This window comes from Dryobates pubescens, chromosome Z (assembly GCF_014839835.1).
Source record: "Dryobates pubescens isolate bDryPub1 chromosome Z, bDryPub1.pri, whole genome shotgun sequence".
NCBI classification, from domain to species: Eukaryota; Metazoa; Chordata; class Aves; order Piciformes; family Picidae; genus Dryobates; species Dryobates pubescens.
In genome coordinates, this window is record NC_071657.1 from 48,297,045 (window position 1) to 48,309,683 (window position 12,639).

The window sequence follows — 12,639 nt, forward strand, 5'->3', positions numbered from 1 at the left end:
TTAGGAGGAAATATGCAGAGCCACTTCCCGCATTTCAGTGCACATCTTATTACCCCTTGTAAATGTCTTCCTGAAGTCCTTCTCCCCCAAAATGTTCCAGAAAGATGAAATAATTCTTCAAGGAACACCATCACTTACAATCTAAACCACAATCTAAAAATGTGAAGATTTAACTGTCCCAGAACTGTAAAAGAACAAAAGCTCTTAACAACAGAACTGAAGATGATAGATACAACCTTGTCCATTTGAACAAAAAAACATCTGGTTTACCAGCTAGGAACAGAAAGATGAATGCATGTGAAATAATCTATTTAATATTTTCTGACTGGAAATGTTTTGCTTGGGACAAACCAACTGGTGTTAGGACTCAGGATCAACACTGGGCACAGCTACAGAAAATGCTGTTCATTCTGGGACATGTTTCAGTTACACTGTACACCTATAAAGCATGTTCAGTTAACCTTAATCATTCACTTTTTGGACAGCTCATATATGAGCTCAATTCTGAAAGCATCCTATACAAAATAAGCACAAAAAAGGTGCCCAAGGAACCTCCAGCATGTCAAAGCAAGACAAGTTTCTTCCCTTCCAAAAAGGAGTGAAGGCACAGTTTCATGATAGGAAACAAGCCCACAACCCATAAAATGGCATCAATTCCTCAAACACTGTATCTATTACTTGTTTTACTGTGGTTTCAAGTGGTGCCAAGCAATGTTATTTACGGAGTAGTTGAACCCATAGTGTAAATCAGTGATAGCAAAGAATCAGAGGAATTTGGTGCATATATGCTACTCAAAACATAGAAGGGGTCTTTTTTTTTCCCCTTGCTATAGACTTACTCTTCCAAGAAAACACTAACATGTGCACTGATTAGCTCAGGATATAACCCATGCTCAAAGATACAGCAAAATTCCCATTATAATATTCAGCAATATCTATGCAGAGTTTAAAATACTACATTTATGGTTTATTAGCTTCTCCTGAACCTACTTATTGGATACCCTCATTCCAGCTGACTTTGTTGAAGTAAAATCTATAAATCCTGTCAGCATATATAAATCATACCAACACTGTCAACAGAACAATACCTGGGTGCTGAAGACCAAACATGTAATTTACACGATATCTCATTTTAAAAATCAAGGAGACACTCCTGTGGAATGGAGATACTACTACATACATCTGTCTTACAGTTTAGTGACATTTATAAGGTATGTTTTCTGGAAAATTCTGATAATAGCAGCTTGATTTTGTACCTTTTTTTTTTTTTTTTTAAATAACACCCCAAAAAAGTGTAAAAAATAAAATCTTTTGAAGGCAGTCTCCTCTAAATGAAATATACTTACAGATTGCTTAAATTTGTTTAATTCCTCTTGCAGGCTCTGGGCTTTATCAGCTTCTTTCTTCATCTCGCTGAAATTCCATTTGAACTCTGCAAGTTTTAGACGCAGTGACTGCCGTTCTACTTCTGCTGTATGAAGTCTTTGTGTAAATTCAAGTATTTGCTTCTGCAAGGATGCTATGCTTTTCTGGTAGCAAACAGAAATAAATTCCTGTGCTATAAAGTGTGCTATTTTAGCAATAAAATCAATCACATTTAATACCCAAGCAAATTAGACAAAGCTGTCCTCCATCTCTAAAAGACACATACACATGCAAAAATGTCAACCTGTCTCACCTACTCTGTAGGGATACTGAAACTTTGTTTTCAAGGAAGTAACCAAAAAAAAAAAAAAAAAACTTAACATCTGGTGGAAGTTTACTCTTACAAAGCAAATACAATGTTGCTAGAACTTCAAAAACATCATTCTTGGATGCATCAAATCTCTTCTTAAAATATTTTGACAATGAATGAAAAGACGTATTGGATGTTTCAAGTCAACTTTTGGTTCTTTGTATAGTTGATTGCAATGAAACAGACTCATAAATGATCTGGAACAAAATTAACAGCACTATCAACAGAGCTTCACCGTAACTCTTATACTGAGAACCTACTGTTTACATGAAGTAGAACTACAAATATGCATACCATAATGGGTAGTCTGTCACACAGTCCAGCTTCCAGGGCCTGGGTATTTATTTTATGAAGCCCATGAGCCAACCTCTGTACCAAGGAGTCTTTCTCCAGGTAAGTAATACTCCTGCTGCTGTCTGGCGGAACACCCTCCATTATTACAATCAGCTTTTCCATAAGTTTTGAAAAGGAATTCCTGGCTGCACTTACAAGTAAGTGTCCAGACAACCAAGGCTTTGGATCTTTAAGAAACAAGAATAAAAAAGAAACATCAAGTAGGTTGTTAGTTTCCGGGTTTTCAGTGGAAAAAAAAGCAATTACAGCAACTAGCATCTTCAGAATACTTGGTAGCAATTTTCCATTGAAGAGTGGAACACTGAGCTCACAGGAGTATTTCAGAAAGACTTTGGGACAAATTCCATATTTATCAATGAACACTCCTCTCAGTCCTTGGGTGGAAGGGTAGCGCAGGATTCTAAAGAACAAGATTTGTCAAAGAATGATTTTCCAGTTGTTCTTATGCTCCTCTGTAGTACTACACTTTCTTAACTCTTTCTTGGGTGTTCTGACTTAGTAATTCAGAAAGCATGTAAGATGAATGCAAGCTAGGTCAAGTATGTTGGATGTGAGATCACACTGTAAATCACTTTATTGCAATACTTGTAATGCATATTTCTGAGAGTTTACTGACTCCTCTTCCCTCTCCTCTATAGATGTCTAAATCATTTGCTGTTCAAAATTAGTGATGCTTGGTACCTTAATGCCATACTATTTATATGCAGAGACAAGAGAATATAATTTACCTTATTCCAAGGCAATTAAAATTTTACAGCTACAATTACTTATTTTCCCACAGGATTTTGGTAATCATCCTTCTCATATAATGGACTTAAGGCCCCAGCACACCCAACATGTCCTGCTTACTGCTAGATTCGTCAGGTCTGTAATTAATAATTGTGTTTAATGTTGATAAATAAAATTGTCAGTGCTCCTTCCACTAATTGGTATTCCAGATAACAGTTAATAGGTTTATTTATGCCTTAATAAAAGTCTTGTAATTTAGTTTTCCCTCTGCTAGGCAGGTCTTAATCTGTCATTACTTGTCTTATGATACTATCAGTGTAAGATGACAAGCATGGAAGAGCTTATTTACATTCAGTAGTACAGCAGATCATCTGTTACTGCAATGAATTAAAATATTTACTTAAGACTAGAAACACTAATAAATAACCCTGGCTTTAAGTTAAAGGATTTCTTTTTATATAAGGATAAAGCCAAAGATTCAAAGCAGACAAAACATAACTATTGATAGTTTTAAATTATTATTCTCATCACAAAGAATTTATCTGAGGAGACCCTTATAATCGCCTTGCAGTATTCTAATGGGGACCTACAAGTAAGCTCATGAGAGACTTTTTAGGGTGTCAGGACTAGGTGGGAATGGAACAAAACTAGAAATGGGAAAGGATGCAAGCTAGAGGAGGGTACATTTAGATGACACATTAGGAAGAAGTTCTTCACAGTAATGGTGGTGAGACATTGGAATGGGTTGCCCAAAGATGCAGTGGAAGGCCCATCCCTGGAGGTTTTTAATGTCAGGCTAGATGTGGCTCTGGCCAAACTGATCTATTGGAAAGTGCCCCTACCCATGGCAGGTGGGTTGGAACTAAATGATCCTTGAGGTCAGTTCCAACCCTAACAATTCTATGTATTCTATAATGTACACATCTGGGATTATATTTTGCTGTAAGCAAAGAAACATGAAACCCCATATAAATCAGTCAACTATTCTTTTTTTTTTCACAGGCACTCTCTGCTTGGTTTTAAAGTATCACCATTCCAATTACTCCAGTGCTTAATTAGAGTAGCATATTTTTGAGTACATGCTCGCCATGACCCCCTTTAGTAATAGAACTGCTTTTCTTCATGTCTAAGATAGCACTCCATGTTTAAAGCTAAAAATCTTACCTGCCACCTTCATATTGCACTACTAAAACATCCTTTGAAATTAGAGTACCCCCTATCCCTATGTCAAGAACCTCCAGTTTAGGTTTATTAAAAATAACTAAGCAATTATAGGCAATTTTATTGCCTATGATGTTTCAGATATTTTCCTTTGGTGTCTTATCACTTCAATAGTTCTGGAAATTTCTGAAAATTACTATTTTTTGAGGCAAAGGCTCTTGGGCAACATTTGATCTCAAGAGCAACAGAAATGGCGTAATACAGGAGCAGTTGGGCCTTGAAAATGGCATAGAATAACTATGAAAGAATCACCAAACTGACTGGCTGTAACAGTCTTAGCAAGAGTGTTTCTAATTCTCAAAAATCAAAACTGTGTTGAATGCAGTGATACCAAGTAAACAGAGTCCACCACAATTCTCCTGTACTTCAATGCCAGAAAAACACCTGAGGTTTAGGGTATTCTAACTAGTCACATCAGCACATTGATGCTGCTGTATAATTTCTCTTGGTTATTTTTCATAGAATCATAGAATCAATGAGGTTGGAAAAGACCTCAGAGATGATCAAGTGCAACCTATCACCCAACATCTCATGACTAACCAAACCATGGCTTCAAGTGCCACGTCCAATCCCTATTTTTAATACCTCCAGGGACGGCAACTCCACCACCTCCCTGGGCAGCACATTCCAATGGCAAATCACTCTCCCTGTGAAGAGCTTTCTCCTCACCTCAAGCCTAAACTTCCCTTTCCTCTGTCTTCTGTTGGTGGTTGTCTGAGAGAAGAGACCAACCCCTACCTGGCTACAACCTCCATTCAGGTAGTTACAGACTGCAATAAGGTCTCCCCTGAGCCTCCTCTTATGCAGGCTAAACAATCCCAGCTCCCTCAGCCTCTCCACATAGGGTTGTGCCCAAGGCCTCTCACCAGCCTTGCTGCCCTTCTCTGGACACGTTCAAGAGTCTCAATGTCCTTCTTAAAATAAGGGGACCAGAACTGGACACAGTACTCAAGGTGTGGCCTAACCAGTGCAGAGTACAGGGGCAAAGTTACTTCCCTGCTCCTGCTGGCCAGAATGTCATTGGCCTTCTTGGCCACCTGGACACACCGCTGGCTCGTGTTCAGCCTACTGTCTGCCAGTACCCCCAGGTCCCTTGCTGCCTGGATGCCTTCCAGCCACTCTGACCCCAGCCTGTAGCACTGCATGGGGTTGTTATGGCCAAAGTGCAGCACCTGGACTTGTTGAATATCATCATGTTGGACTGCACCCATCTGTACAGACTGTCAAGGTCCCTCTGCAGAGCCCTCCTACCCTCTAATAAATCAACACCTGCTCCCATCTTGGAGTTTTCTGCAAACTTACTAATGGTGGACTCAATCCACTCATCTACATCATCAGTAAAGATATTGAATAGGATTGGGCCCTGGGGAACACCACTAGTGACTGGCTGACAGCTGGATGTGGCACCATTCACCACCACTCTCTGGGCTCAGCCCTCCAGCCAGTTCCTAACCCAGCACAGAGTGCTGCTGTCCAAGCTACAGGCTGACAGCTTGGCCAGGAGTTTGCTGTGGGGGACAATGTCAAAGGCCTTGCTGAAGTCCAGGTAGACCACATCCACAGCCTTCCCCACATCCACCAGGCAGGTCACCTGATCCTAGAAGGAGATTAGGTTGGTCAGGCAGGACCTGCCCTTCCTCAATCCATGCTGGCTGGGCCTGATCCTTTGGCCATCCTGGAAGTGCTGTGTGATTGCACTCAAGATGACCTGTTCCATGATCTTGCTTGGCACTGAGGTCAGGCTGACAGGCCTATAATTCCCTGGTTCCTTCTTCTGTCCCTTCTTGTGGATAGGCATCACACTGGCCAGCTTCCAGTCATCTGGGACCTCTCTGGTGAGCCAGGACTGGTGGCAAATGATGGAGAGCAGCTTGGCCAGCTCATCTGCCAGCTCTCTCAGCACCCTAGGATGGATCCCATCTGGTGCCATGGACTTGTGAGTATCCAAGTGACTCAGCAAGTCCCTCACTACTTCCTCATGGATTTCAGGGGTACACTGCTCCCTGACCCCATCTACCAGTTCAGGAGGCCAGTTATCCTAAAGTCCTCCTGCCTTACTGTGGAAAATGGAGGCAAAGAAGGTATTTAGAACCTCAGCCTTTTCCTCATCTTTCATTACAATGTTCCCCTCCAGGTCCAATAAAGAGAGGAGGTTTTTCTTGCCTCTCTTATTAGCATTAATGCGGCCAGCTTGAGTTCTAACTGGGCTTTTGCCTCTCTAATTTTTCTCCTACATGATCTAACAACATCCTTCAACGTATCACAAGTTGCCTCCCCCCCTTTCCAAAAGTGATACAGCCTCTTTTTTCCCCTTAATTCCTTCAAGAGATGCTTCCCCATCCAGGCTTGTTGCCTTCCCCACCGGCTCCTCTTTCAGCACATGGGCACAGCCAGTTCCTGTTCCTTCAAGAGCTCCTGTTTGAAGTAGGTTCAACCATTCTGGACCCCTTTGATCTTAAGGGCTGCTACCCAGGGTATTCTCCAAATTAGTTGCTTAAATAAGCTGAAGTCTGCCCTCCGGAAGTCCAAAGTAAGTGTTCTGTTACTGCTCCTCCTTATTTCCCTGCATATTGACAACTCTGCTGTCTCACGGTTGCTGCATCCTAGACAGCCTCCTATCATCCTATCACTGTTCTTACTCAACACTCCAGAAACAGAAACAGCTACAGTATAAACTGTGTAAATATACTGAAACATAGTTCAGAAAGTTACTGGAAATAAACTGATAAAAAAAGTGAGCACCTGAAACTGAATCCAAATACTTTTAATTCCAACAGCTGACAGTTTACTATTCAGGCTTCCAGGAAAACATATCACCATACTCCTGTCCTCCTATTTCCCATAGAAATTATCCTTCCTTTAGTATCTTTTATCCTGTCCCTTAATTGTTGGGACTTTGGAGCTGCCAAGTACCAAAGAACTGAGAATGACAGCAATGAAGAGGAACTGAGATCAGCCCTCACTGCAACGAATATGGATAAAATTCTACAAATGGAAATGACATAACCACCCTGATTTTTTATTTTTATCTTATATGACAATAATATATTTTCTGAATTACCTGTTTTGTTAACAACATCCTGTAATTCAGTGACAGAACTGATAATTGCAGCAAGGAGATTAGAACTAGTAAACCAGCTGAATGCTTCAACACGGTGAATTTGTTCCTCTCTGCGACCTGTGAAACAGAATTGTAGCTAGCAATAAAAGTGCATGTATTAGAGAAGACACACTGCTACCTCCAGCCCTTTCAGAAATCAACCAAAACTACTTCACAAACTAATTCTTTCAAGACAATCCAGACTGTATAAAATATGCTTACAGAACTACTACAACAGAAAAGTAGGTGAATCTTGCAGTTTGGGAAACATTTTTTACACTATTTATCCTTGTAGAGGGAAACATGAGGAGGTCTGGTAACAGAAAAGGATAGGAAGACTACATAATCTCTAAAGAAAAATTAGAAATCCCGTATTAATACTTTACTTGAATCAGAAAGAAACGCTTTGTATTTTCAGTAAGAAATACGTGTTAAAAGGCATTAATAATGGAAACATATTTCCAAATATTACGTTGATGGTCAACTCTTTAAGAACAAGATATTTACCACAGAGAGGATGCAGAAGCACCTAGTTCTAAAATCTGTAATGCAAATATCAAAAATATCAAGCAGTATGAGTTTAGGTCTGTACCTGTAACTTTTTTTCCAATACCTTACAGACTAAGCATTTTCCTTTACAGGAAATTACATTTGCCACGAAATGCAGAAATCATAAACCCAGGAATTACATTTGTCAAAATGTCATTAAATTTGTCTTTACACTCTCGTAATAACAACATTACCATTTGTTACTCACTAACCATGTAATGTGACATAACACTTATCAAAGAAGAAAACAATTAGCCTACTTGACAGATTACACTTGCCTTTGGATTCTCCTACACAAACTAGAATTCCAGTGCCACCTTTGAGGCCATCTCCCCAGGCAAAGAGGGAACGAGAAGACTGGGCAAAGGTTTTAAGTCTGTTAGCTGCCAAAACTGCAATCACCCCTCTTCGGAATATATGAAGTAGGCCTTTGAACTTTCTTTTCTTCAGTTTTGCTTCATCTTGATTATCTTCCTCTACATCAGAGAGAGCATGAACTAGGGTCCTAAGCTCCTCATTCACTAATTCATAAATGTTGACCTGATCCTGGAGAAGCTGTCTTTGGGAAGACATAGCACATGATCGGCCGTAGAGAGGATACAAGGCACCTGCCAGTAGAGCACAGGCTGTCAGGAGGGACGAATGCTCCTTCTGAACCTGTGTTAATGTATTTTTCACAGAAAAATTTTCAAGGGCCAATTTTTCTCGTCTTTTTTCAAGGGCATACATTCTTTCCTTGTTTTTCTCTGCTGTTTCTTGGTATTCCTGAAATAATAGGGGGGGGGGAGGGGGGGAAGAGGGGAAAGAAAGCAGAAGTATTAACCAGAATATTTTTTCAAATAACAAAATCATTTTGACCTAGACAAAAGCTAAAAGAAATTAATTTTTGTTCAGATTCAAATAACACATTGAAGGGAAAAAAAATCATAGTAATGACTGTCAGAGTATTTTTCCTTGGGAAGTTACAGACCTAGATGTATGAAAGCAAATCAATAGTACAAGGAAAATTTGCACAATCTTCAACTACAAAGGGGCTCCAGATTTCTGTTGATAATCCACTAGCAGTGCAATAGCTCACAGAAGTTCCACCAGTACCTGGCTGTCCACAATATAGTTTTATGAGATGGCTTAACAATATGCAATTGCATGCTCCAATTTCAGAAAGAACATTGCTTTTTAAATCAGAAAAGAAAGTTATTTGAAGAAAGAGGAAAAAAAATAAGGGAGACCCTGGAAAATAAGCCTAGACAGATTGGCAGCATCTGGGAAAGGGGAAGTGAAGCTGATCTCTTAATTACTTTGTAATCAACCCCCTACTTATATAGTCACAGATTAATTAGGTCTCATAAAGAACTGTGTTTTCAAAAGAACAGTGTAGGGTATTTTCATTTTGACTAGTGTCATTACAGATTTTTTACAACTTGCAGAACATTTTTTCTTTTTCTTTCCCTCAAATAGGTAAAGCAGAAGATTTAAAGCCAGAAACCAGTGTAGCAAAATAAAGGCATTTACAAAAGAGGGAATGCCAGGACGAAGGCTAGGCCGTGCAGACTGGCTGCAACATGCAGTTCTAGCACAGGAATCAAGACACTACACTGGGACCTCAGAGACTTAAGATTTGCTTTCTGATTCATTAGAGTTCTCTGTGCTTGAAATAATCACTTGAGGCTACATTTAAACAGGATCCAGTGTTATAAGGAGATAATAAATACTAGGCACTGTTCAGAAAGACACCACTCAAGTGAAATGCTCAGGCTCCATTCACAATACATGGACAGAAAAAGGCAAGCAAATGGAATGACAAAGGCATATGATAAAGAAGAGAGGATTATCCTAAGCATCACTGACTGCTCTTCAACCTATAAGCAATTCTGTTAAAAACAGGATAAAGCTGTTCCTGTTCACAGTAGCCAAAAGATCACAGAATGTTAGGGGCTGGAAGGCACCTCAAAAGACCATCTAGTCCAACCCTCTGGCCAGAGCAGGATCACCTATACCAGATCACACAGGAACACATCCAGGCTGGTTTTGACTACCTCCAGAGAAGGAGACTCCACAACTGCCCTGGGCAGCCGGTTCCAGTGTTCTGTCACCCTCACAGTGAAAAAAAATTTTTTTCAGCATGTTTACATGGAACTTCCTATGCCTCAACTTCCACCCACTGCTTCTTGTCCTGTCATTGGGCATCACAGGGAAGAGCCTGGCTCCATCCTCTTGGCACTCACCCTTTACATATTTATAAAAAGGTCACCACTTAGTCCCCTCCAAGCTAAACAAACCCAGCTCCCTCAGTATCTCCTCATAAGGAAGATGTTCCACTCCCTAAATCATTTGTGTGGCTCTGTGCTGGACTCTTTCAAGGAGTTCCCTCTCCTTCTTGAACTGAGGGGCTCAGAACTGGACACAATATTTCAGATGCAGCCTCATCAGGGCAGAGCAGAGGGGAAGGAGAACCTCTCTTCATCTACAAACCATACCCCTTCTAATACACCCCAGAATGGCTTTGGCCTTCTTGCCCACAAGAGCACATTGCTGGCTCATGGTCAACCTTTCATCCACTAGGACACTAAGGTCCCTTTCCCCTTCACTGCTCTCCAGCACGTCAGTCTCCAGCCTATACTGATACCTGGGGGTGTTCTTTCACTTGCCCTTGTTGAATTTTATTAAATTTCTCCCTGCCCAACTCTCCAGCCTGTCTGCCTCACTGAATGGCAGCACAACCCTCTGGTGTGTCAGCCACTCCACACAGTTTTGTGTCACCAGCAAACTCGTTGACAGTGCACTCTGATTCCTCATCCAGGTTATTGATGAATTGTGATGGGTTGAAAATTCCTCCCCCCAACATTCAATTTGCCAGACCAGCTCAGGTGGAAGCAACTGAAAGCTGTATTTACAAGCAAAACTACAATCTACAATGAAATTCAATTAATGCATACAAATATACAGTATTTACAGCCACAACTAATGAACAGCACAAGGACCCCCTGGTCAAAGACCAGAGGGAGCTAACAGCTTCTCCCTCCCTGCCCACACCCCTTATCCCACTGTACATAAAAGGGACAAGAGAAAGGAGCAGAGAGACATTAGACTTAGCCAAAACAATGCAGCCAAGGTCAAGCAGAAGCAAGTTAGTATCTCTCCCAGAGCAAAGAAGCCAAAGAAGAGAGCAAAATTGTTTACATTATTATCTTAAGTCTGTTATCTTTCCAATGGGATTGTTTAGAACTATCATTATTTTCCTTTTTATGCCCAATAGTGATTTATTTACATTTTACTATTTTCTGTTCAAGATCTATGGAAAATTTTTAAAGGCATAGCCTTGTGATGAAGAGGTTATTAAATTTAATAATATGAAATATGAGTTATGAAGATGTTATTTTTATTAATTATAAAAATTATTAATCAATGATGAATCACTAACTTATACACATGTTCTAGTGCACATTCGTGAAATACATTCCATAAGTGGCTTAATGTTGCCATTAGAATTCAATTGAACTATCTACAGAATTATTTCTATATTTATATAACAAAGGGTGCAGTTCTGCGGCTTTGCCACTAGATGGCGACTCAGCGGGATGCAGGTGGCTTCTGGCTATATACAGCGCTATTACAGTGTTTCTATGCGTCAGACTCTGCTAGACGTGGATACTTTGAACTGAACACTAGTGGATGGAAAGCACGTGGAAGATACTCTGCAGCTGTTGTTTGTAGCAAGGTGGAGTGCCAGCAGACTGCTGCCACTGGACTGGTTCCTAGTCTGTCTGGACGGCAGTGCTGAGTTGCTGCCCCCTCTCTCCGCAGCAGTGGAGAGGGAATAATGGAACCTAGGCTTAGTCTGTAAACACAGCTCCTTTCAGGACTCGGCCGATTCCCTCCAGACAATAGGGATCGGTCCTGGTTGGGTCAGCCCATGGGGTCGGCCCTCAGAGTCGCTTGCATGGCATGGCAGGGCAACGGTTGCTGATAGGCGGGCTTGGAGGTTTCCAATCTGACACGACAGCAGGCAGGGCTGCATGGTCAGCCTGGCTAAGACAATTCTTGGGGCTGATGTAAACAGCCTCAGGGAGAGAATGCGGCTGTGTCGAGCAGCGGCTTATCGTTTACTTGGCTTAAAGGAATAGCGGGACTCTCGGAGTGGTCCCAGGTTTGGTGCAGTATAGGCACAAACAGTGCTTTAGTCTTTCCTGAGGTTTACAGGGCTCAGAGCAGCACAGTGGGGCTAGGCATATGTAGGCTCGGTCTCAATCAAGTCCCTTCTCCCCGGCAACTGGGCAGATCTTACCCTTGGGGGGGTTGGTCCAGTCCTCCGGTGGCACAGTGGGCTCTCCCGGTCGGTACAACTGGCTGTGGTGACACTGGGCTTCTTGGGCTCAGCGAAGGTCCTCCCTCTGGAGATGATCCTCATGATTGTTCCTCATGATGCAGAGGCTTTCAGTATGCGTGCATGTATGATACAAGCTACCAACAATAAGCTCAATGGCAGAGGCTATGGCTCGAGAGTTGTTCTCTCGAGTAAGCACAAAGTGAAAGAGAGGGCAACTTGTTTACCAACTGGGGTGATACTTATAGATTCCTAGGGGCTGGGTTTGACCAATGGGCACTCTCATAAACAACTGGCTTCAGCCTATAGAAAGCATGAAGCTAGAATTCTGCCCATACTTGGTGTTTGCATGAACACTGCATGCGCTGGGTGCGTGCTGGCCTGGCTAATGCCTTGGCTCTTGTCTTCCTCCTGAAGGAGGGGAAACTTGTCCACATGCTCGGACAAGATACAATATTTGGGCATAATGTGCCTTCACCACAAGCCTAAAACGACCACATGAATATATTGAATACTACTGGTCCCAGTATTGACCCCTGAGAGACTCCACTAGATACAGGCCTCTAACTAGACTCTGTCCAATTGACCACAACTCTCTGACTCCTTTCCTTCAACCAGTTCTCAATC

General features: G+C 41.5%; 1 protein-coding gene across 1 annotated transcript in view; it reads right to left on the reverse strand.

Annotated features, from left to right (window-relative positions):
- Positions 1-12,639, reverse strand: part of CCDC171 (coiled-coil domain containing 171) — a 215,909-nt gene that overhangs the window by 107,334 nt on the left and 95,936 nt on the right. Inside the window, 4 exon segments of the mRNA XM_054178071.1 lie at positions 1,347-1,529; positions 2,030-2,256; positions 7,101-7,217; positions 7,967-8,453. Of these exon segments, the coding sequence (XP_054034046.1) occupies positions 1,347-1,529; positions 2,030-2,256; positions 7,101-7,217; positions 7,967-8,453 (1,014 nt within the window).